Genomic DNA, 25,057 nt, shown 5'->3' with positions numbered 1-25,057 from the left:
GGGGGGGGGGGGTATACAAGGTTCCGGATATACAGCAAAGCCAGGACCACAACAAGAAACTCACCCCAACTACAGAGTTCTGCTCTTGTCTTCTTTACGTGTCTTCCATGTTCAATTCAATTTAATTTAACTTTATTTATATAGGATGTGTTCAGGTTTGTCTCTAGATGCTGACAGAAACCCATGACCCTGACCTCTGAACAAGCAACAGTCACAAAAAACTCTCTTTTACCAGGAAGGAATCCTGAGCAGGACCAGGCTCATATGGGGGGATCCTTCACTATCGGCAAAACCGGAGAAGGAAGACGAGGATAGGAGAGAAAGACCGAAAGAGAAAAAAAAGACAAAATAATTTTCATTTTCTGAAATGAGGGTTCTATATTTTGCCTGTGGAACTTTAAACACACCAACAGTCTCATTGGCTCATGAGAAGCAGCAGCTGGCGCTCTGGTAATGGATACTTTAGCCACTATACAGTATCCACTGGCATAAATATTTCATATTAATACACTTTGCAAATAATACTGCGACCACATACTGGAGGATTCTGAGCAGCAGCCAGAGAGAAAGTCCTCTTTTCTGAATTGATTTTCAGAGGTAGATGGCTGCTGTAAGATAACAAGACACCATGTCAGCTTGTGACATGATTTCTCATGCAGCCATTAACCTCTTTACAAAGGCGCTGCACACTACAGTCTTTATTGCTCTGCAGAAACTGAATAATCAATATTCTTTTAAAAATGTTCCCACAGCCAACAGATCACAAAACTGCTGCTTTGACCACTGTCATGTAGCAAAGGCCATTCTGTTCAAAACTAATTCAACAGGCAACTACAATAAATTTACAACTGTAAATATGTGGATAGTAAATGGACAAATTAATCAAAAAACCCATTAAGAGTCAATATGGTTTTTATAACCTGCAATCATTGATTTATAGAAAAATCAAGTTTCAATAGTGAAGCATATTGCATTACATCTGTAGTATAGTGTCAAATATACACAATAGTAGGTTGCATTATCATCAAAGCCAGATCAAAGAATAATATGCCTCAAATCACCAAATTTGAACATCTGTTCCTTCGCTCATCATTAACGTCATGTAATTAAAATATGATGATATTTTTTGAGTTATGTTCACAGATTTGCAGACAGACGGACAGACAGACATCAGCTGTCACATAGCCTCCTTGTCAAAGCAAATACTGATTCAATAAAATACACATTACACTATTTTCAAATATAATTATAATGTAGGGTGGTGGTTGCTGTCGGGAACAGAGCCGAGAAGAGGAGGGTAGTAGATCGGGTGTACGTTCTTCCGTACAGCAGGGGGCAGTGTGGGGCATTAAATTGATATCAAAATTCACCGATACAAACGGAAGAGTTCTCGCGAGATCAGACGGCAGTTGAATTTGAAAACAGGCGGTTTATCGCAGCGAAGTCAAGTAGCATAAAGGTACATTTCCAAAATTTATTTCCAAAAAGACTAATGTTTTCACCGTGTCTGGGGAGCTGATTTCTACATCGCAAGTTATGTTGAGTTTGCTTTCGTGTTCTTATGTTTCGTTTCGCTGACGATGCGACAGAGACCTGAAGGTTCTGGTTCTTCTGATTCAATCGTGTTTGTAATTGTGTTTACTTGGAAGGTAACATGACTGCAGACAATGAGATCGACATTAAAGAGGCGTTTCAACGAGCTCAGAAGGGCCACAATAACAAAGCAAAGCTTGTGGCCAGCCTGAAGAGCCGATACAATAAGGTCAGATCAGCCTTGGAATCACAACTTTACTGGTTTTCATACATCAGCAGACCAATTAGGTTCTATGTACTCATTGACTACCTTACAAGGTTTTTATTTTCTAAAGTGAAACATTTGAAATAATGAAATGCTTAAAACATTTTAAATATCCGCTCATCTCATCCTTCAGCTGGAGGACAAGACACAGTTCCATGAGGAGTTTGTCCACTACTTGAAGTACGCCATGATCGTCTACAGGCGCGAACCTGCTGTCGAAAATGTCATGGAGTTTGTTGCAAGGTTTTCCACGTGTTTCCAATCTGCACCAAAAGCAGAGGAAGAGGAGCAGCAGGAGGATGTGGAGGAGGAAGAAGAAGAGGACGATCATCCATTTTTGAGTTTCATCTTCAACTTCTTGTTGGAGGTAAAATACTGAAGAACATTATTTCTTTTTTATAAATTATCACAAGCTGCTACTTTTGAAATTGTTATATTTGTAACAATATTGTGTTTGTTATTCTCAAAAGCTTTCCAACAATAAAATAGCCTGTTTGTTTTTTTGTTTTTTTACATTTCAGTCTCATAAAGTCAGCAGCCATGCTGTGCGTTTTCGTTCATGTCAGCTGATCAACAAGTTGCTGGGCAGTATGGCAGAGAATGCCCAGATCGATGATGACCTTTTCGATCAAATCCACCAAGCCATGCTTGTCCGTGTCACAGACAAATTTCCTAACGTCAGGATTCAGGCTGCGCTGGCCATGACGCGACTGCAGCAGCCGAAGGATCCAGACTGTCCAACAATCAATGGTATGTTTTTTTTAAATTTACATCAACTCATTGCTAAACGTGTGAGTGTTGTGGCTCTTCTGAGCTTCTCTCCAGAACAACCCCAAGCTGTGTGATCCATTAATCTAATATTCTTCTTCTCTGTTTTGTAGCATACTTGTTGATTCTGGAAAACGATAGTAATGCTGAGGTGCGGCGTGCTGTCCTTTCTTGCATCGCAATGTCGCCTCGCACTCTCCCCAAAGTTATCAAACGCACTCGTGACATTAAAGAGAACGTACGGAAGCTAGCCTACCAGGTATCTACACGCACTTCTACGGCTGCTGTATAGGTGGACATTTACATAACCATAACATAAATGTATTTATATTTGTGTTTTCTGTTTTGAGGTTCTGGCAGACAAAGTTCATATTAAAGCCTTGACGATTGCTCAGAGAGTCAGTCTGCTGCAGCAGGGTCTTCGTGACACTTCCGGTAACTAACGTTTATGTTCACAGCTGATTTGAAGATGAATAATACTGTTTTTCATGTACAGTTAATGTGATGTGTTCTCTTGACTGTTTATTCTATTAAATGTCTTAACTGTTGATAAACTGTAGCTTCTGATTTTAATTTTATTAGCTGATTGTGTGTTGTAGAAGCAGTGAGGGAACTGGTTTGTTCTCGTCTTCTGCCAGCGTGGCTGCTTCGACTGGATGGCAACATCATAGAGCTTCTCCACAGATTAGATGTGGAAAACTGTGCTGAAACAGCTCTGGACATGCTGAAGGCCATCTTTAAAGCAACACTGCCTGAAGAACTGCAGCAGAACAAAGTGCAGCTTGATAGCAGGTCCGCTACAAACTACTGATGTCCAGTTGTTGCATATAACACTCCTGGATAAAAGTCTGAGGTTCTAGATTGTGTTTTTCCTGACAGGAGGCTGATCCCTGTGGACTCTCTGTCCTGTGAGAACGTGTTATACTGGAGAGCTCTGTGTGAGTTCATCAAGGCTAAAGGAGACGATGGCGAGGAGATGCTGGAGCAGGTGTTACCAGATGCTGCAACTTATGCTGATTACCTTTATGGGTGAGATATAAAACCGTTTGAGTTCAGGTAGAAGTTGAAGCTTGACTTGATCAGGTCCGTTCAGATGTTGCACCAACAGGTCAATGTTGACTGATCTGCCTGGTCTCCTCACTGATGCAGGTATCTGAAGTCTGTGCCAGTCCTGTCAGAGGAGCAGAGGGCAGACTTTAACCAGCTGGAGCTGGTCATGACAAAGGAGTTCATCTCCCAACAGCTCATCCACCTCATTGGGTGTCTGGACACCAAGGAGGAGGGCGGCAGGTATAGTGCAGCAGCCAAATAAATTCTGATGGAATTTATTCACAGCAGCTGTTTTGATTGACACTAATTGTGTTGTGTGTTTTGTAGGAAACGTGTGTTGTCAGTGTTGCAGGAGATGCTGGGTCTCCCACAGACTCCGCCCTCTTTGGTCTTCCTCCTCACTGAAAAACTTCTCTCCCTCATCCCTGATGATCATCGGTGCATCCAGACTGTAGGTTGCATTTTACACCAAACACTTTTCTGCAGCTCAATTTGATTCCGTCCATCTTTCCCAGGTGGCAGAGATCATCTCAGAGGTGAGGGAGCCAATAACGGGGTCCAGTCAGCCAGTGGACGAGAACGAGAGCCGCCGGCAGCAGGTCCAGGTGGGTCGTTAATGTTCACATCCAGAAAATTACATTTCAAGAAAAGATTGAATATCTTCTGATATTCAATCTTGATTGAATTTGTCAATTTACACTCCTTCATCCTCGTGATACTCCAGCTGAGCTGGAGGGTGAATGTTATGCCAAGGAACCTCAGGAGGGTTGCCTGTGTTATTGCGGAGTCTCAGCTGTTGTTGGAGGTGCTACAACAGTCCTGGGAGAGTTGTAAATCAAGAATACAACCTGTTTATGTCCCATCCAGCTTGCAGAGGTCAAGGTTCGTATCCTGGAGGCCAAGCAAACTTTGGAGGAGTGTATTTCCGCTCAGGATTTCACTCGCGCTGCAAAAATCAAGGACTCTATCACAGAACTGGAGAAGCAAAGGGACCAAATCCTCCAGGAAATTGAAGAGAGCAGTCAGGGAGATGACAAGGAGGCACACACTGAAAAGGTACACAACACCAGGAGAACCATCATTTCTGTGCTTTTTTCAGATAGAATTAAAAAGTTAACAAAATTCTTTTTTTACCAGAATGACCCAGAAACTCTCCTAAGATGTCTGACAATGTGCGCGGAACTGTTGAAGCAGCTGAGCATGAAGACTAGAAGCGGTCCCACCATCAGCGCTCTCATGTCCTCACTGGTATGACCACTCTGAACAGAATCTCTATGTAGTTCATTAATGCTGCGGACCGCAGCCTTCATCTTCTTCATCATTTTGGTTAACGCAGTCAGAGTGGAGCTAAAGTTGTTCTTATTCTTCCTGAACAGGTTCTGCCCAGTATAGCCAACGCTCACCCTGCTGTTCGTAACATGGCTGTCGTTTGCCTGGGAACGTGCACTCTGCACAGTAAAGAAGTGGCCAAAACCCACCTGGTCCTGCTGTTACAGGTGAATACCATCGTTTAGTCAGCCGTGTGTAAAAAAACAGTCATTACTCAATGAATGATAATAATTTAATTCCCAGATAATTTAAAATTATCTGGGAATTGCAACAGTTGAAAGTCTGTTACAATCAAGTCTGTATGGTTCTCTTCTTGGTTTTGGGTTATTTACAATAATAAACACTTCGACAGAGCATTTTGAATTTTGTTGATAAGAAACAACCAGGTGAAGAAATAAAACTATGGCATGAGCATTGACCAATAGTTACAGGAGGTAAAGTGTATTAAATGTAATCCAGGTATGAAACATACAGAATAACTAAAGTTCTATGGTGTTTGTGTCTAGATCGCACAGCTGGATGAAGTGAAGATCCGCATCAGCGCCCTGCGAGCCATCATAGACCTGCTGTTGCTCTTCGGTTTCCAGCTTCTTTCCGAAGCAGCTGCCACTCAAGCCGCCCCTTCATCCCAGTCACCAGACCGGCAGGAAGTGGAGGTGGCGGCCACAGAGCAGAAGGCAGATGTGCCCGAGGACGGCGCCCAGAGTGTTCTTGTGATGCTTTCAGAGTTCTTGGACAGCGAGGTAGGAAGAAGGTGAAAAGCTGATGTTTTCTTTTGGATGCCTATGAAGCAGCTGAAGGCCGTTGGTTGTTTTTAGGTGTCCGACCTGCGCACGGAGACGGCGGAGGGCCTGGCCAAGCTAATGTACACCGGACGCATAAGCAGCGCAAAGATTTTCTCCCGTTTGGTGTTGCTGTGGTACAATCCTGTTACGGAGGACGACACTAGACTCCGGCACTGTCTAGGCGTTTTCTTTCAGCTCTACGCCAGAGAAAGCAGGTACCTGGTCTCTTTTGTTCCAGATGTTTCCATTAGTGGTTGTTGACCTTCTCTGGTGAAATGATGGGCAGCTCAGTCAGAGAAAATCTTTATGTTTTAGGGTTCACCAGGAGGTTGTGGAAGAGAGTTTCCTGCCAACTGTTCGGACACTGATGAACGCTCCTGCCACCTCTCCACTGGCTGAGGTGGACATTAACAATGTGGTGGAGCTGCTTGTGGAGCTGACCCGACCAAGCGCACTTATTAAACCCTCACCTAACACAGGGGTAAGACACATCCGTGGTCCATCACTTACAGGCTTATTACGTCTGTATTTATGTTGACCGACAGCGCGTAGTGCTCAAACTTTTAGGTTCACAGGCGGTAATTTTCTTAAATATTGAGTCTCTTGTGTGTCTTTAGGAGGTGTGTGTTCATGACTACTTGGCAGTGCGCATGTGTGGTGAGATGTTAAAGGACGCCACAGCTCCAGAGGTCCGTCTCTACGCCAAGACTCTAAGCAACCTGGAGCTGAGCAGTGACGAGACCGTCAGGACAGACCTGCAGACGCTGCTGCAGCAGCTCGTGCAGGTGCCGATGCATTTAATAGATGTGAAACAGCAAAAACTGTGAGGATCATGGCTATGTGGAGCTCAGACCAGTGCATCAGTATACCAGTGTGCTTATCTATCCAGGCAGAACTGATTTACCATTTCTTAATTAGTACTAAACACAAGATTGGAATTGTTTTTGCAGGGGTTTAGTGTTTGTAGCCTGTGATAAATGGTGGATTTGTGTCTGGCTAAAGTGAAAATAAATAAGCGTTATTTATCACAGTTCTTTCAGCGGCTGTTGAGAATTTTAAATGTGCTGCATTTCGTTGTTCCAACAAAGAGATTATTTCTACATCCACCTGTGGGTGGCTCAGGAAACAACTGTGTCAGCACTTCAGTGCTAGTTTTTCTTTTCTTCAGGTGGTGAAGGATCGCGTCTGTCTCCGTGCTCTCGAGAAGATTATCTCCCAACTGGCAGACTTGAAAGAACAGGCGGAGATCCTCAGTGCTACTGCGCTACAGCCAGTGGATGTCAATGCTGACGGTACACCCACGTGCACACACACACACACTTTATTTTAAAAAGTTGATTTACACTTCTTTTTTTTTCCTCCAGAGTTTGCAACAGATGATTTATCTAAATCTGCCAAGAAACCGAAAAGAGGTAACACATTATTAACACTCTTCAGAATCAAATGGAAATCTATTCTGTAACAGTGTTTTGGGAACACTCAGGTCAGAAAAAAGCCTCCACGGCCAAAGGAGGAAGAAAGCAGAGCAGGAGGACGGAGTCGTCTGAGGAGAGGTAACGGTTCAGTCGACACAACTGTGTTTGAACGTCCCAGCGGTTCTTACATCAGTCTTGTTTTTCTCAGTGATGGAGAGAATGTTCCAGAGTCACTTCCTGTGATGCGTCCCTCCCGCAGGGCCAAGACTGCAGCTTTAGAAAAGACAAAGCTGGACCTCAACCCTCTCATTTTCCAGGAGGCCAACGTGTCTTAAACGTCCATTTATCAACCATATCTTGTCACATCTTTTATCAACTCATTATTTACAGTGGTTTTAATGATTAAAATGTTGGTTAACCTTTGAGTGTGACTTTTACGTGAACGCTACACACAAGTTGTCTCAGAAAAAAGGAAACCTCATATACAAAATAATTACTTGCTTAGAAAACTTTATTTAGCTTTCTGATGCCTCTTTAATGCATCTGTAATGGACAGTATAAAAACAAATAAAAACAGATGTAGCACCGGGTTCTTCTACACTTAACTAGAAAGCATGAGCTTCAACACATTTGTTCCAACCTGCAGCCTTAGATCAGTGGGACTGATTAGTGTTTTAGGTGATCGGGGGCTCTGCAGCGGAGTGTTGCCTGCAGACATGCAGCTTCAGAAAACCAGGACTCAACATGACACCTGTGCTCAGCTAAGAAGTGCTCAGAACATTAATGTTAAAGTAATAACCATCAGCTGTAGCTTCACTGATACTAATGCAGGTGGTTTAGAGGGAAAAAGTATTGCAACAATCACATGACTGGAAACGACTGCAATAACGTCTCAGGACGTCTGTACTTACATCATTCACCTGTCACCAACAACAAAACAACTATATATACCTATAAATCTTTTGGGTTTGTATTGCACCAAATACTCTAGTTTTACAGTAAGGTTTGAAGCATGGGTGTGCAAAATGGGTGGGGGGAATCTCAGATGTAACAGTGCAACAAGCAGATGTGAAATCAACATTCAATACAGGGAGAACACGTCCAACAAACCAGTTCATGTCCTTTTCAACACCACGGCTAATTTGACATTTCGAATCTGTGGTGTGTGCCGACTTTGCATTCTTCTTAGGTCAGCAAATAAACAGCTACTGAGAGAAGAGAGAACTTTTTATAATTATAACTGGCAGCGGCGGGGGTAGAAGTGGCAGAATAAAAAATAAAATAAAAATAATGCAAACATTCAGCTAAAGTCAATGCAATAGACTTTCAAAGGAAACTAATCATTAAATTAGCATTTTAAACAGTGCCAAAACAACTATAAATATATATTAAAAGGTATTTAGAGCTGTACATTTCAGGGGGATGTAATAAATTACAACATTAATATTTAAAGTTCCAGGTTAAAAGAATAGACTAAGGAATGATGGTCCTCATAAAGATATAAGTTTTGGGGACATGGCACTGTTTCAAGAAGTCTTGCCAGGACTCAAAAACAAAAAAGATTCTTGCCATTTAAACTTTGATGTGCTGATTTGATCATCAAGAAACTGAAGCTAAGCTGAAAATAGAACCATTCTGTACATATACAGTATATTCATGGATCATAGTGCAATATCAAGCTTTTGTTAAATTAGACCGCTACATAACTGCTGAGTGGAAGACGAACCAGCGGGATGGTCGGTCAACCGGTCAGCTTATCACAAAGGCACCTTGAAGAACCACAGTTCCTTTCCCAGGTCAGAGGGGCTCCATTTAGTTTTCTACAACAACAAAAATAGGGGAGTGACTACTGTCATTTGTAAAAACTCCATGAAAATATTTAGGAAAAGAAAATAGTTACCGAACACAAAGTCGCACCATCTCGGCCCTGTCAGGCCCTTCATCCGCGATTGTCTCAACAGCTTCGCTGGTGGCGGCTGAGGTGATTCGGTAGAGACGCCCCCCGGGAACTTGTTATCGCCCCTCTGCCTCTTCGTTGGAACCTCACTCCGCTCCGGGGCCGTTCCGGTGGCAGAACCTGCTTCCTTCCTCTGAGCGGGCCTGTTCGAGCTCATTTTTCTCACAGCTTTAACCACTTCATCCAGTTCTCTCTGCCGCCCAGCAACGAGGTCTGCGGAAGGCGACCCATCATCCAGGGTGACTGTGCAGGAGTCCCACTCCTCCTCTGCCAACTCGCTGTCTGGAGAGTTGATCTTCCTCAGAAACACTCGACACTCTTTTAGGCTTTCAGGACTCCAAGCTTGACAGCAGAGTTTCTGCTCTTTGGGGACGTCCACAGCGTGCCCATCTTCAACCACATAACTGGTGGCACAGCGGTTGGCCAAATGCCGATAATGCTTTGATGTGCGTAATGTCTTCCGTCTGGGGTCTGATCCCAGTGCTAGCTGGTCATCGGATTGATTGCTGGCATCAGCAATGTCTTTCTGGCTCCTCCGCCTCTGCCACATGATCCTGTCCCTCTGGTTTAAGAACCTGGTCCTGGCTCTACGTAGAGTGGCCCGGTATTTGCTGAAGACTCTGTTACTTTCCCATTTGGCTACTTGTTTGTCTTCTGTGACCTCAGAAGGGAAAAGGTTTCTCTTAAAAGCATGTGTTGAGTGTTGCGAGTCCCTCCTCATCCTTCTTTGCTTTAGTCGGTGTTCCAGAGGACTTTTTGGCACGATTTTCGCAAACTTCTTGACGTGTTTGCGGAGTCGCTCGGTCTGAGGGCTGTGGCAGATGCTTTTGTCACCGCCGGAACGAGGGAAATGCATCACTTCGTAAGGGTTCCGTGAACTTGTTTTCTTCACAATTGCTAGAGAACGGGTTTCTGTGGTTTTCATAAACCAGGAGCAGAGCTGCTGCATGCTACAGGACCTGGGTTTATTAGGAGAACAGTCAAACAAGGCTCGGACCACCGACGGGGGTCTGCTCTTCTTGTCACATTTACCACTCAGTTTAGAGTTTAAAGCAGTTTCTTTTCCCTGGTTCCCCACCATGTCTGAAACCCAAGTGTCAGAGATGAGTCTTATTCGTCTTGCAAGCTCCCGGTTCATGGTCTTTTCCTCGGCTGATGCAGCCCACCATTTTAGTGCCTCTTTTGGGCTGAAGATGGAGTCGACAGTCATCCCTGCCATTCTGCTGAGCTCTTCATCGATGTCCTGCTTCCTGAGTCCACAGATCCTGTCCTCCCCACTAACCTCTGTGTTGCTCACATGCTCCGCCTGTTTCCTTTCATTGCTAACCTTGTTGAGCAGAAGTTGCTTGGATCGGCGTAGCAGCGCATTGCTGCGGCTGTATGATCTATAGGCAGAGGTGGCCACAGCATGCAGAAAGTGGACGGAGGGCTTCCGCACCCTTGCTGAGTGACGCACTGCCACTCTGTCTTTACCTTCATCCTTTGTTTCTGCCCTGATGTCCGTGGGAGCGACTCTGCCGGCTGGTTTACAGTGCATTGCCAAAGGCCCTTTAGTGGCTTTAAATTGTGGGGAACACACTTTTGTACGAATCAGTGTTTCAGGAGCTTGTCTGTTATTTTTTCTAATCTGAATTTTACGTTGTCTCGGAGACACGGTGGTTACCGTGACAGAGATCCCAGAGATTTTAACCTTTGCAGGTCTTCCTGGTTTCCTTATTGGTGCAGAGTCGTCCCGCTTCTGACATTTGATGTTACTGCTCGACTGCGTCGCAGACTCTTTCGGGGGGCTGACGAAATTTAAGATCTCCAGTGGTTCCATGGATGATTGGAGGCTACCTGAGCAGGGGTTCGAGCTGTGCATTAAAATTCCCAAGTCACCTTTAAGACCTGCGGCTTGACAAGCATCACGGAATTCCGTTTGCAGTTGGTCAAAGCCCTCTGACACGGTGCGTTTGTTTCTCCTGGAGCGGCCGTACACTACCGTTATTTTTAGGTTCTTGTTGGCGTTGTCTTCATCATCAGAGGGTTTATCAGAGTTTCCATTTGACTTTTTGGCACCTGTGACTGAATTTGCATCTTTCTGCTTGCGTGGACGACCTATTGGCCTCTTCACTTTTTGCTCCAGCTGTGGTCTCAGCTTTTTTGGCCGACCTGGACGCCTTTTCTGAGGAGTTGATTCAACAAAAGGCAACATGTCACACAGAAGTTTAGTAGGAGTACCTTCGCCTGATCTTCTTGGCGATATTTTAGGTGAGGAGGAAGCTGACCTCAGTGACTTGGCTGGCGAAGACGGCGACTTTCTCGGAGAGGAACCGGATTTAAGTGCTGTGGAGGCGAGTTTGGCTGGGGAGGAGGACAATTTGGATGGAGATAAAGGGGAAGACCTGGTTGGTGGTGAGGAAGTAGCCTTAAACGGTTGTGAAACAGCCCTGAATGGTGAGGCAGTTCTGGGTGATGGTGAGGTAACAGTCTTGATTGGGGAAGCTACAGATTTTACCTGTGGAGTAGTTAACTCGGTGACCTGGCTGTTGTGTTTCCGAGATGTTCCACTCCAGGAGGACTCTTCACATGGGTCAAAGGGATCCTCTGCCTGACCATTGCAACCAGGGCCTGCTGCTTTAAGACTGTACCTGACTCCTTCCTCATTCTGTACTGGAGATACAAACATGAGTTTAATGGGACTAGTGAACGGCAGCTGACAGTTTGAGGTGATATGGACAGAGGTAGCAGATGTAGTGGAGTCAGATATATTTGCTGCGGCTTCTGAGGTGAACTTTAAATCCTGCAATCTTTTGGAAGTTGATCGTAGCCTTCCGAGAATTTCGGCACCCTGGCTGGCGCAACCTGCTCCGTCTGGACAAACCTTTGTTGGGCTCTTGTCTTGGACAGAGGAAGGATTGCGGGATGCTTTCCAATCTGCACATTCTTCATGTGCAGATTCTAGCGGATGCTGAGCCGAGGTGGTGAGAGGATTCTCACTTGTGGATTTCAAGTTTGATTCTTCACTATCTAGTTCCTGGAATAATGCAGGGTCCTTTTCTACTTCCTTGTTGAAGATATTTTCAGAAAAACATGCAACAAAGAACATTTTCTTGGACTCTGTTACAAAAGATGAGAACCGCTGAGGTGGGACTATTTTTCTCCCAGATCTCCTTGCATCCTTGGCAGTCCCATCTTTGCCGTGAGTTGATCTACTGTTGCCATCAGGCCCTGATAAGGATTCCTGGTTGATCCCATCACTTCCTGCACTGTGACTCAGACCTCTTTTACGGGGTCTGCCCACCTTACGAGGTTGTTCTGCTGAAGTTGAAGTCGTGCTTGTCTCCGTCTGAAAACCACCTTCTCTTGAACCTTTATTTACACAAATGCTCTGCAGCTCAAGGCTCATTGTTTGATTTTCTACATGAGCATCTGTAGTTTCCTCCTGTGATATTAACATTTCTTCTGTCTCCGATTTACCATTTAAGACCTCCTCTGTTATAACAACAGCCTTGATCTCCTCTTTAACTTCATCCTCGCCACACTCGGCCACTGCGAACTTCAGCGATCCATCGCTACTTCCGTTATTCTTGGTAGGTTCCAGCTCAGTGTCCGTTTCCTGTTTAGGTCCATCTGTAACTGAGTGAGCAGTTGATTTAGCCCTCTTTAATAGGGGAGCCTTTCTTCTGGTATGAGACGGGTCCAACATAGCAAGCTCTCGTTTGATTTGTAAAGTATGTCTCCTATTGTAGGCGTCATGAGTAGGCGTTGCCATAGCTGCAAGGACTTCTTGACGACGGCGAGAGCGTGTATTGGGTGACTTGGGATCTTTGCTGTCCTGGTAGTTGAACAATTCGTTGAGATTATAGTCGCTAGCGCTACCTGTGTGAAGCACCGTGGTGATAATTTCAGTTAAATGAGCGTCGGCATGAAAATGCACCTTTTGGCTGGTTGAAGGGGATGGTGGAGGTTCGTTTTCAGAAACGCACATGACTGTAGAATCCAGTGATGGATCTTTCTCTGCTGGTCTGATTGTCTCCAGCTTCTCACTGAAGCGGTTCATCACATCCTGCAGAATGGTCACACTTGGATTTGGGTCAGATTGACTATTTGTTGGTGGATGACGGTCTTGTTCTTGTTTGGTTCCCATACACATACTCGCTTCCTGGTGACTTGAATTCAAACTGTCATCTTCCCCCTGGCTATGGGGAAGGAGGGAGGGTGGCTTCTCATCACATTTCTTACTCACATCTGATGGTATAGGAGACAGAGGGGGTGGGGACGGGCTTTGCTCTCTCTTCAGGACGGGACAGGGAGGATCTGCATCTCTAACCCCTTGTGCAGTTTTGTTCTCACCCACATGAAAAGAGTTTGAATAACAGTGGCAGGCATGGAGCTTTTGCTGGTTACAGCAGGCTGTCGAGGAGGGATGTAAGCTACTGGAGACGGTACAAAGGGAAGAGGGTTTTGATGTTGATGCCAATGGACACATTAAGTTGTTGGAGTTACATACAGCCAGGCTGGGGCATGAAATGACGTGCAACCTCTTGGGACAAAGAAGAGTGTATGTTTCCACCCCAGTGGTCTGCAAGCAGCAGCAGCAGCCTGAGGCTTGATGAGCACCGGCTTTACAGTTTGTAAAATGGTAAAGATGGAGGCTGCCATTTGGCTTGAAGACCATGGGATTGTGTGTTATGCTGCTCAGTTGTCCTGGGCCATTACAATTATTAAAGGGGTTGTATGAGCAGCAGCTTTGGGATTTATGGAAGGGGGCAACATTAGGGGCAACCTTCTCTTCTGTTTTTTTGCCACAGTAACAGTGTCGACCAGCATGTCTGCCATTTAGAAATAACAACAACTTTTCCTGTTGTGCCAGCTTCAGAATCTGGTAGAGTAAAGACCGGTGCGATGGGCAAAGTGAGCTCAGAAGAGCATCCAGTGCAGTGCTCTGATGACACCTACGCTCTGGCTGTCCCAATTCTTCAGCAGGCAACGGCAGCAGGCAGCTACATGTAAAAATAAGAAGAATAAAGGTTTATTATGTCAACATGTGCTAATAATACAGGAAGGATTATGTTATAAATCATTTGATACCAAATACAAGGAAATATTGTTTCAGACAGGATCATTTAGTGGGTGCATACTTACTGTACACCTGCAGCCCACTTACATTTATCATTACTAATCATGTGTGATAAATGTAAGACAGACAAAAAGAAAACCACCCAGTCACTAGTCTGAGATAAGGCTTTTCAATGTGAAGAAACAGCTGCTCAGATTAGAAAGACAGTGGGTGATGAAACCCTGATTTAACCCTGATTTAACCTTGATTGCTAAAGAAAGCATGTCCTTGAGAATCCCTTGAAAGGAAACATTTCCTAAACTTTAAAAGAGTGCCAAAGAAATGATGTGACAAGTGAACAGAGAAGGGTTTTATTGATGAGTTGCTAAATGATAACACTCAGCAAAATGCCGAAGGAACGATTGTAGAAACGCATCAACCAAATTTAGCTTAACAGAACATTCACCAATAGGAGCCGTCACAAAACCTCCAGTGTTCAAACTGACAATTTGTTGCCCACAAATGATTTGTGACTTAAATATCATAAAAAATGCTTAGATCATAAGTACTGTACATGTCCATACCTGTGTATATGGGCTGAATGCAGAGTATTACATTCCATTAATCATGGTAGGATATCCAAATATACCGTATTTTCGCGACTATAAGGCGCACCTAAAACACTGAGATTTTCTCAAAAATCGACGCCTTATACTATGGAGCGCCTTGTGTGTGGACTGAGTTCCAAAATCTGCTGTGTGCTTATGGTAGGTGCACTACGGTAAACGCTCCGCCAATCGATTAGCGGCACACCTACGCATAAGGATCCCCTAAATGGCGCCGGTCAAGCGAGACGCGTATGAATGAGGCGTACTTTAAACTGCAGGCCATCGAATATGTGGCTGAAAATGGCAATCGAGCAATCTTAGTGTTTTCGCTTAATGAGGAGGCGGCATCTTTCCATACGCGCAAGGACAACTGTTGCGCAGCGGCTGCCCGCGGATTACCAGGAGAGGGCGGCCATCTTCCGCACCTACTGCCGCGACAAGATAACCGCGCCCAGCCACATTACCAACATGGATGAGATCCCTCTGACTTTTAACATCCCATTGACCCACAAAGTGGAGAAAAAGGGACCAGCACGGTGGCGATACGCACAACGGGGCACGAGAAGTCGTCGTGGTTCTCGGCTGCCACGGAAACGGACAGAGCGCTGGATGATGGAAGGCAAACACTCCTTCACAAAGACTATGAGGCAGCGGCGGGCAAGTTATGCCACCAGTGCGGGTGGATTGTAGACGCATGGGCTATGATACCGTCTTCATGTATTGGAAGAGCTTTCACAAAATCAACGCTGAACCGGAACCGGTCGGTGAGTCCGATTCAGATGATTAAGAAGAGGAATTTGGGATGTTGGACATTGAAATAGTGCAGCTGTTTAATTCAGATACAGAAGATAAAAACTTTTGATGGTTTTGTGGCGGAAGAATGAATATTTTGTTCAATAAATGTGTTGAAACTCACTGTTTTACTTCCGTTGTCATTTTTACTGTATGTTTCAGCATGCGCCTAATAATACGGTGCACCTTATTTATGTTTTAAATGCAGAAATAGCACCCATAACTGAGACTGTGCCTTTTAATACAGTGCGCCTTATGGTCGTGAAAATACAGTAAATAAATATATATTTTATCACCTAAATAATTCCACATCAACATTAACACTAAGCATCCACAATAGTCAAGGGCATCATTAAGAACTAAATAAATTAAATTCCCACATTTAAAAGCTTTCATGCGATTGTAGCAACAACAAATTTCACCTTGAATCAAAGTGACTCGTCACAAAAAAGACCTACGACAATCAAATAATCACAATTCTGCAGCACAATCGATAAATAAATAAATTCATTTAAAAAAAATCATAGTGCACTAAATTACTTGTGAGCAAACAAAAGATCCCTGTAGTACAAATGAGAAGTTTATCTGAAATTCTCTCATGCGTAAAAATATGCTCTTAAATAACTTTGTTGCAAATGTTTACTATTATATAGTAACTTGGATGTTTAGGTTTGTTAGTCAACTCAAAACATTGCTTTAAAAAGGAGACTAAAAGTTGCAAACACACAAAGAAAAAATAAATAATAACAAATGTTTGGATCAAGAAAATTTCTGTTCCTTGATCCACAAGAAAAACTTGCAATTAATGCATCAATGGTGGCAAAAAAGATGAAGAAATCTGCACCAAAAAGTCCTGATGTGGGATGTCGTACAGAAAATGTACTCCTCATCCTCCAAAATATCAACCTTATTGTCCACCAAAAGTTAAGAACGTATGCCTGCCAACATTGAAGTAGTTATCAATTATCAGATCAGTCTAAAGATTAGACATGCTTCCAAATGAAATCCACTAATGTATGACACATGTGGTGATATACCCGTAATTTTGGATTCATTAGTGTACACTAGAAAAAAGGTGTGGAGTCCATCTTTGTTTATGTCAGTGGTGACAATGTATGTACATTTGGGTGGTGTTCAGCCCAGTAGGTGCTCTTAAGCTAATTGGGACTCAGACCCCAGAAAGTTGAGCAGAACATCACAGGGTCAGGCAGATACACTTCAGAGGTATATGTAAAAGAGCACGAGTGACAGACACATCACAGTAAAATAAAGAGAAGCAGCTTTGTGTGGGTAACCCTGAACTGCTGCTTTGGTAGTAGCACTGTAAAAGAAAGCATCCACTTGAACATAGGCGCAATATTCAACGTTTTCTCATCCAAAGAAGCATGTAAGTAGAACAGCACTGAGTCTCTCCACTCACAACAGCAGGCTGCAATATTCACACAGCAACAGTTCACCACCATATATATCCTTACGTCCTCTACTGTACATTACATTCCAGTAAAAATTAACCTTGCTGTGGCTGTACTGGTGAAAGTCCAGTACCATAAAAGGCTGAGCAGCAGTCATGCATGAGGTTCAAAACAAAGCTGTGTTAAAATGCGCCGGCAGAACTCAGCTGCAGTCACCTTGACTCAATCTAAGCCTTCTGTAAAAGAGCTGTTCTGCCAAATACAGCCTCATCTTTACACAAATGTATCCATCAAATTTTACCAAAAACTATCAGAAACCCAACAAAAAGCACGTAGAGCTGAGTTGAGGTGTACCGACCAACGGCAACAGCACAATACGGCTACAATAGCCAGATTTCAAAGCATCAGCGATAACAGAATATTTTACAGAACATACACAGGAACAAACATTACCCAAGCTTATCAGTGCACATTTAAAAACATGCTGCATGGTTGCTTTTCAACTACTCTCAAGATAATGTTCAGACTAGCTTGCACAAATACACGGAAAAACTACATAGACACAAAATGGCTTTTTTTTCTTTTCTTTTTCTTTTAAAGATAATCTCTTTTAAAAAGTCAAAGGTGTAGCCACCACAGCAGTTTGCAGTGTACAATCTCCCTGTTTGTTGAGGTGTCCACCAGTGAGTATTGATTCGGTTGTAATGGCTCTAAGTCACTTGAGTAGCCTGGGTGAAATACCCAGAGATAGAAAGCTGTAAATGACAATCATTGGTCCATTAACATGGAGCTTTAAGAATTTCTTCAAACCTGAATAACCTAATAAACCTAACAGCTAGCAAATGTGACAGTCACACTTTATGTTTTTGCCATTTCTCATGTTTGATCCTGGACCGTCTGAAAATTGAGAATCAACCTCAGTGTTTTCTTAAAGGAAAATAAACTAAGCACATAATCAAGTTCTTCCTGAAACTCTTTTAAGGACAATGCTGGTGTAATTTCATTTTCTTGACATCCACTAATGTACTAATGAGACAATCAGCAGCAGAGGATCAACCGTTTAAACCACAGAAACTGAAGTAGCGTGTGTGTATAATGTGCTGCACGGTCATGAGGAGTTATGATCCCTTTGAAAAGTAGTGGATAAATATTCTGATCAAGGTTTCAGATATATAATCTTCCCAAGACTCTGGCCTCCACATCAATGAAACACCAGAAAAGTCCAGGACTGAGAAACACGACAGAGTATGACTACCACATTACGGACGCACCGAGACCTGAATATCAAGTTCCACATATATTCTAAAGGCATGTGTTGTGTTTTTATCTTGTGAGAGAAGAGTTCAAGTGTTGAGGAGTTCTGGAGGCATTTTGAGGTCTAGAACACCTTTGACAGAGCAGCCGAGGTGTGAGTCCCTGAGTTAACAGAACTGGTTCCAGAACCAACCAAGTTGGAATTGGCAGGTTTCTTCTTAGGAGGGTTCTTCAATGTCCCAGTACGCTCCTTGACTTTATATTCTAGCGTGCTATGGGGGATCCCGTAAACCCCCTGGGCTTTGGAGACACTCATCCGACCAGCCATCACCATGCTGATGGCTTCCTCCAACAGGTCATGGTCATACTGGCGGTATCTTCCACGTTTCTTCCTTGGTTGCTTGTCCTTATCCCGACCACCTGTGCCGTCTTCTGAATCCTCCTGCGAGGACCCCCGTCGCCCCACTCGAAGACATGCCTGAATAGCACTGGTGGGACAGGTGTTCGGCAAGTACAGAGGTTTTAGTTTAAAGAGAGATGAAGGTCTACCGCTAACAGTTGATGGGCTAACGGACGCTTCTGTCGATGAGGTGCGTTGGTATGCATTTTTAGATGTGCTGCTGTTCTCAGCTGGAATAGATCTGCTGTGGTCAGACATGGACCGGACCTGAGGAATTCGGAGGGATGTGGGTGGTTCCGCACTGTGGGTGGGGCTTGGCGAGAGCTGGAGAGCATCCCTGAGCTGGGGAAATGACCGTGAGATGGTTTTCTGTTGACCTTTAGGTTGATGCAAAGACAGAGGTGATGAAGAGAAACCCGACACTTCAGTATCCTCAGCTTCTTCTCCAACCTCTGCTTGTTCTGCCCAGGCTGCCACCTTCTGCAAAACGAGTCGGGCTTCCCCACCAAGCGTCGATGACATCAGCTTGTACGAGGTCATTTCATCCCTGAAATCTGGGCTCACTGGTGCAAGTTGAGGCCAATCGTCCAGACCTTGCTTCAGCGTGTGAAGAGGTATTCCATAAAGTAATGCTGCCCGCTGCTCCTGCAGCCTCCCTGAACGAATGTCCTTCAAGGCCTTGGACAGCAGCCCCTCAGACAGCTCCAAGCTCCTCTCAAAGTACTCCACCTTCTTCTGCCTGCACTGCCTCCTAAGGATGGGAGGACCAAATAGCAGGGTCAGGATGGAGGTGATGGGGGGGATTTGATTTTGGCATATGGGATTGGGGGGGGGGGTCCACTCCTTTATGCCTTGTGTTGGTAACATCACTCTGACTGCTATCTTTCATGTATTTGTTTCTGCACTCTCACACACGCTGATGTGTGTTGTACATGCACACACATTCTTTCTGGGTAGCAAAGCCTCTTCACGTCCACGAGGGACAGTCTGTGAATGGCTGGGGTTACTTTGATGCTCACACAGTCCCTGCTGTTGTGTGATATCCTTCTGTTAGAGTCCTAAATCTTGGAGGCTGAATAATCAAACTCATGAAAAAGGAGGTGAAATGACTGTTAAGTACTGCAGTTTTCTCCTTAATGTGCACTCCTGTGTTGTTGGAAAATGTTATAAAACGGTGCATTTGCTGTGACGTTACCGCTCAAGAGATAAAAGAGTCAACCCCACTGAATCAAATCACCCACACCAGCTAGAAGACTAACAGTGAACTGAGCCGAACCTTCACCAAACACAGACTACACATCATCTCTGAAGTACAGTAGTTGTTTTGAACAATTGTGACTTGATCAATGCACGGTAAAATGGCAGGAGTATAACATTAGTGCCAATAATACAGCCATGCTATACACTCAAAAATAACAGTGTACAGTACACAATGGTGCTGAACGTGGAAATGAAGACTTCCTCACATACAAACTCATGATTCAGTCATCAGTGGGTTTGCAATGTCATTTCTTTTATGTATTATAGCAAGGTGGTCAATGGGTTGTCGCCCTCATGCATTCTGTAAACAATACTGAGCAACAATCAAACGTAACAACATAATACAAGTAATGAAACTAAAGTCTTACCCTGAAGCCTTCTGTGTGGATGAGAACATTGACGAAGCTGCAGAGTTCCTGTTGGAAAGGTCGAGCACGGCATCTGAAAGATAAACAAAAAAAACAAAAACAGTTGATTAAAACCAGTTCAGATCCCAGTAACAAAAACATTTGATTAAAAATAAAAAAACTATCAATATGATGTATTTTCCTACCAGGTTCACTTTGAGCGTCCTTCTCATGGGTTCGGCTTACTGTGAGGTCCAGAGGGCCGTCTGCTGTTGCTGACAGCGGTGATGAGGTCCTTGTTGTTACACCATTAGCACTGGTGTTGAGCAGGCACTTGCATGCGTACTCCAAGGCAAACTGACGTACCATCTTTTTCATCAGCTCCTGAGCAACCAGAGGGATGTTGGAATCACAGCCAATGTGCACGTCTGTCAAGACAAACCCAACTTTCATTGATAGAACTCTTTTTATTTTACTTTGAACTTCTGAAAACATGGGCTCTGTATATCTGCTACCACCATGATAACCTTAACTTGGGATCTATTTGCTGACCTTTGTTGTGAAACACAGCCTGGAGGAATCTGTGTGCAGACTGGTGGCTTTCAGAGATGGTTGGAGCTTGACCGTTAGAATAATCAGAAGGAGAAGAGAGGGGTGACCTGGATGAGGGTGCTTGATCCTACAATCAACCAAGCAGACAGATTGTCATACACAACAGAACATGACTTTGATAATGATTGAAACCTGATAGATCTAACAGTGAAACTGTAGAAAACGACTGTGATTCAAAGATGAACTCCAGCCATAGAGTCACTTTCCTGCCTGGCTTCAGCTCCTACTGAAGTTCAGCGCTGCACCCAGTTATTTTAGTACCTAAAGCTAATTTTAACCTGTACATTAATGTATGACTGGATCTTCCTCAAGTTTCCACCACTGTAGGGTGTGTGGGACAGATGGTGAGAGCGGTGACGTGTGAGCTAGACATGTGACCAGTGCAAAGAGCTTGTGCATGTGCGGGAGAAAAGTGGTGCTCAGAGGTGATGCTTGTCTGTCGATGGCAGGTGGTCGTCTTGCTCTGCCTGAGCTGAACTACAGGTGTTCTGACAGAGGTTCACCACAAAGGCTGTAACAGTTGTGAAATGGTGACGACCAGGAAGCCCATCATTAAAACACCTTAAACAAGCCCTTCACATGTGGAGCCCACAGTTTCCTTTCAACAATTCATCGTTAAATGCCGAATGTGACGGTAAAATCATGCACGTTCAATTTCTATTGACGATAAATTTGAAATCATATGCCCAGAAAACAGATAATAAAAGCCGCCAAAAGACAGAGACGGAAAACAGATAATTTCCTTGTTTAAACTTTACTCACAGCCAGTTTATCCAGGGGTAAGTTGCAGAATGAACACTGAGTAACACTTGCAGCTGGGATCCAGTCATCTACCTCTTCAGGTTGACAACCTGAAAGATGCATTGTCCCAGAATCCAGATTAATAACAAAGAAAACGGTTCTAAAATTGTTGTCACGTTTATTTATTCAAAACTAAAGCCACTGATGTCTCTGGATGCTAACAATTCTGTTGTGCAGGCCAGGTGGAGTTTAGGCATTTGGCGTCACACATGAACCCTTGAAATGATGTTTATTCATTTTGGTAAGAGATAGAACATCAGCCCAAAATACATTAAATACACAATATACAAGTTATAAAAAGCGCATTTCATTGAGTGAAACAAGTATGTGATCCCCTGTAACTCTCACAGATTAGCTGGTGTCCAAGTGGTTGAGTACAATCAGCACTTAACAAAAACTCCTGAGCTCAACTGCTCAGCTGTACTTTTTAGGAATCAATTTCTTTCCAATCTCTGTAGCATGGGCAAGAGACTGTAGACCGGCACGAGGCTGCAAGGCCACACAAAAGGACAATCATTTGGTCTGCAGGTGCATGCACGATCTTGCCTGATGGAGTGAGGACGATCACGAGGATAATAAAAAACTAAAACTATACAGCAGGAGCATTACCGATCTGAAGCCAACTGTGACCTCAATCACCAATAAACAGATGGTGACTGGTTACACTGGGAAACAATGAACTGAAGTCTTGCTCAAGGTGGTGCATGAAGAGGCCGCCTTCAGTTTGCCATTGAACAGTGATTCAGAGTGGGCTTGAGAGAAGGTGCTGTGTTCTGATGGAACCAAATTTGAGCTATTGGTATCAACTAGAATCGCCCAGTTATTTTTAGGAAGTGCCGGACATACACTGCTAAGAATGAGGAGCTATATGCACAGAACATCAGTGATGACTTCCTCTTAAATACGAGACTGTCTGTGAACCGTTGGCTTGATATGTTACTTCTTGTTGTGGTGGCCTTAAACCAGAAAAATCATATAGCTTCAGCAAAAAACATCATTTTAATTGTTATAAATTAATTAGAAAAAGGTAAAAAAGTTGTTTACATTACAGCATCGTTAGAGGGAAAACAGGTTCCTTGGGGTACATATTCAGTAAAATTTAAGCTAGCCATTAGTTTTCCCTTCACGGTCACCAACATACACACAAGGCATGCTTCGTCTTAAAAAATAAGCATTCATGCATATATTCTATTGTCTCCAGATCCAATATGCATGTAGTGTCATAAACAAATATTCCAGCTGTTTCAGTAAATGAAACTGAGCTTTTGTCAAAGCAAAAATAATTTTTAAGAATAAATATGTATTAGAAGACATATGAAACAAAGTAATTACATGGCTCATTTAATGAGCATAAAACCCACCATCATGCAATGTGAGGTCTCCAAGCAACATCTGGCCGCAGATTCCCTCCAGAATGCTTTCAAATCCTGCAAACACGCACATAAAGCAGTTGTCAATTTTTGTTTCAGGTCTCCTCAGCGTCACAGGTTCTGACAGAACCGAGCCGCTAATGACAACATGCATAGTATAGAGTCCTTACGATCCCACGGTGATTAGATTTTGAATATTTGAAAATGCTCCTATTGTTTCGTCAATCTGACGGTTGTTTACGCCGAGAGACAGCTGTGGCTGAGACCGCGGGGGATATCGGATAAAGCCTGAAATGTTTAAAATAGCAGGTCTGAAAACCGAGCCCACCGGTAGGACGGCGATGCCTTTCTGATGCTAAAGTGACATTAGCCATCTTCTGCACCCCGGAAAATAACAGCCAAGGTGTTCGTTTGTTAGCTCCGGTTTTTAGCAAGGTGTAGCCAACAATTCTCCAGAAACAGACACGACATCGAGTATTAATTTAAAATATGCACCAATATTGCTTACAGCAACCTTCCTTTTCTCAAAAAAATCTTCTCTAAAAGCAGGTACCGGCGAGTCATAAGATAGCTTGGTGGGACAAAGAAACAGGCGGTTCAATGGCTAGCCAGCTGGTAAATATTAGCTTGCCAGTTTAACTTAACCGCTAAAGCTGGCCACCTATGGTGCCAGGTTACTAGCTAGCTAGCATTAGCTATCCAAGATAGCTCCGAGTAACGATGGATCTGTATTCGGATGCAGAATGTTCGACACTGGACATATTTTGATAGAACGTGAAAATTAACATGAATCATACCGACACAGTGTATCAATTTGTGTCGCCAAGAATCAAGTTCCCGACGAAACCCCTTTCGTTCTGCCGTGCACTTGGAGCACTGCACGGTGGCCATTCTGTGTTCTTCCTCCCTCTCTCCCCCTCTGCTGAACGTCAGGAAGCGTCTCAGCTACGCTGCGGCTCAGCGTCTTCTTCTACTCACTAGCGCACGGCCAGCGGATAAGCACTAGCGCCACATGCAAGCCAACCGCAGAACTACGATCAGTTTCACGTCGGCCTACCATGGTTAATAGAAGGAATAGTGATGTTTAAAGGTATATTTGACACACCATCCGCCCAGACACATAGCAAACAGCCAGATTCTCAAGCAAAAGAAGCCAATGTTCTATAACTGGCTTAGTGTTGTGTTTGAAGGTGTGGAGGGGGTTACAGCCCAACAGGCTTACAGTTACAGTTGACGAGGCTAGTGATCAAAAACTCTAACCAACCTCATCTAATAGATTTTATGGAATCTTCTTTCCTCTCCATCTATGTACCACAGAGTATTTCATTGCCAAGTAATGCAAAGGAACAGGAAGCTTTTAAGCTTTAACAGCAATTAATATCAGAGTGACATTATCAAATGTCGCAAATTAACGGAGGACAAACTACATTTTATTCATTTATTCATATTCCCGATGTTTGTGATGATGAGAAAAAAGAAGAAGACGTAAATAGATGTTCCGCTACAGTTTGACCGCACGGGGACAGCAGAGATCTTTTCTTCTGATTTTTTTTTCTTTTTACAACTTCGCCGTAAATTATGAATAAATGACTCCAATCTCTAGTGTAATTTTATTAATAAAGTTAGTATAATTTGCTGTATGTGAAGGTTGCAGTTAATCTCTGTGGTGTCTTTCAGGTGTCAGTAGTGAAAATGCTTGTTGCGAAATGTTCTCCATCCTCCATATTTTCTTGTCTACTTCTCAGTTTGATTCCACTGAGTAATACGCTGCAGTTCTTGGGACGATAAGGATGAAAATGTAATCGAAATCATGAATTTTCATCAGTTGGCTTGTCCTTAGACACGTTCCCTGAGAGGGGAAAAGGAAGGTTTCAACAGGGGCTCCTTGAGCCTTTTGATTAGGTAGTCTAATTATCTAACTAGTGATAAAGAATCCCCAATAGAAAAATGGATCATGGTAAGTGAGTGATAGGAGCAAAAGCCTCAGAGAACATGTGAACCAGAGGTCCCTCTCCTTCTCCCTCTCCTCTCCTCTCCTCTCCTCTCCTCTCCTCTCCT

General features: G+C 43.7%; 2 protein-coding genes across 3 annotated transcripts; one reads left to right on the top strand and one right to left on the bottom strand.

Annotated features, from left to right (window-relative positions):
- The first annotated feature begins 1,357 nt into the window (after positions 1-1,357).
- On the top strand, positions 1,358-7,570 carry ncapg (non-SMC condensin I complex, subunit G). The gene is made up of 22 exons (XM_011612602.2): positions 1,358-1,459; positions 1,650-1,762; positions 1,932-2,165; positions 2,320-2,548; positions 2,680-2,825; positions 2,917-3,001; positions 3,166-3,358; positions 3,446-3,595; positions 3,716-3,856; positions 3,944-4,067; positions 4,132-4,221; positions 4,484-4,672; positions 4,754-4,864; positions 4,993-5,112; positions 5,452-5,688; positions 5,764-5,945; positions 6,046-6,211; positions 6,348-6,515; positions 6,899-7,022; positions 7,095-7,142; positions 7,214-7,283; positions 7,354-7,570. Exons 2-22 carry the CDS (start codon positions 1,655-1,657, stop codon positions 7,478-7,480), a joined length of 3,042 nt encoding a protein of 1,013 aa, XP_011610904.1. The 5' UTR covers positions 1,358-1,459; positions 1,650-1,654; the 3' UTR covers positions 7,481-7,570.
- A 68-nt stretch (positions 7,571-7,638) lies between these two features.
- lcorl (ligand dependent nuclear receptor corepressor-like) lies at positions 7,639-23,992 on the bottom strand. 2 transcript variants are annotated; one of them, XM_011612603.2, is made up of 8 exons: positions 23,797-23,982; positions 22,991-23,056; positions 21,591-21,679; positions 20,769-20,895; positions 20,423-20,644; positions 20,238-20,310; positions 9,046-14,087; positions 7,639-8,965 (listed from the first exon to the last, which is right to left on the bottom strand). In XM_011612603.2, exons 1-8 carry the CDS (start codon positions 23,888-23,890, stop codon positions 8,958-8,960), a joined length of 5,721 nt encoding a protein of 1,906 aa, XP_011610905.2. In that variant the 5' UTR covers positions 23,891-23,982; the 3' UTR covers positions 7,639-8,957. The 2 variants fall into 2 exon arrangements, with proteins under 2 accessions (XP_011610905.2, XP_011610906.2); XM_011612604.2 differs by lacking the exons at positions 7,639-8,965; positions 9,046-14,087 and adding an exon at positions 15,715-19,360 and having other exon boundaries at positions 23,797-23,992.
- Positions 23,993-25,057: the final 1,065 nt, after the last annotated feature.

The sequence above is a fragment of the Takifugu rubripes genome, chromosome 17 (genome assembly GCF_901000725.2).
Source record: "Takifugu rubripes chromosome 17, fTakRub1.2, whole genome shotgun sequence".
Classification (NCBI taxonomy): Eukaryota; Metazoa; Chordata; class Actinopteri; order Tetraodontiformes; family Tetraodontidae; genus Takifugu; species Takifugu rubripes.
This window is presented reverse-complemented; position numbering and strand designations above follow the sequence as displayed.

Excerpts from the sequence above, each read along its gene's own strand:
- lcorl (XM_011612603.2), bottom strand. The coding sequence starts at position 23,890 with ATGGCCACCGTGCAGTGCTCCAAGTGCACGGCAGAACGAAAGGGGTTT. Across the intron at positions 23,057-23,796 it reads CAAATTGATACACTGTGTCG|GATTTGAAAGCATTCTGGAG; the intron begins GTATGATTCATG and ends GCGTGTTTGCAG. Across the intron at positions 20,896-21,590 it reads TACCCCTGGATAAACTGGCT|GATCAAGCACCCTCATCCAG; the intron begins GTGAGTAAAGTT and ends GGTTGATTGTAG.
- ncapg (XM_011612602.2), top strand. The coding sequence starts at position 1,655 with ATGACTGCAGACAATGAGATCGACATTAAAGAGGCGTTTCAACGAGCT. Across the intron at positions 2,826-2,916 it reads TACGGAAGCTAGCCTACCAG|GTTCTGGCAGACAAAGTTCA; the intron begins GTATCTACACGC and ends TTCTGTTTTGAG. Across the intron at positions 3,359-3,445 it reads AAAGTGCAGCTTGATAGCAG|GAGGCTGATCCCTGTGGACT; the intron begins GTCCGCTACAAA and ends TTTTCCTGACAG.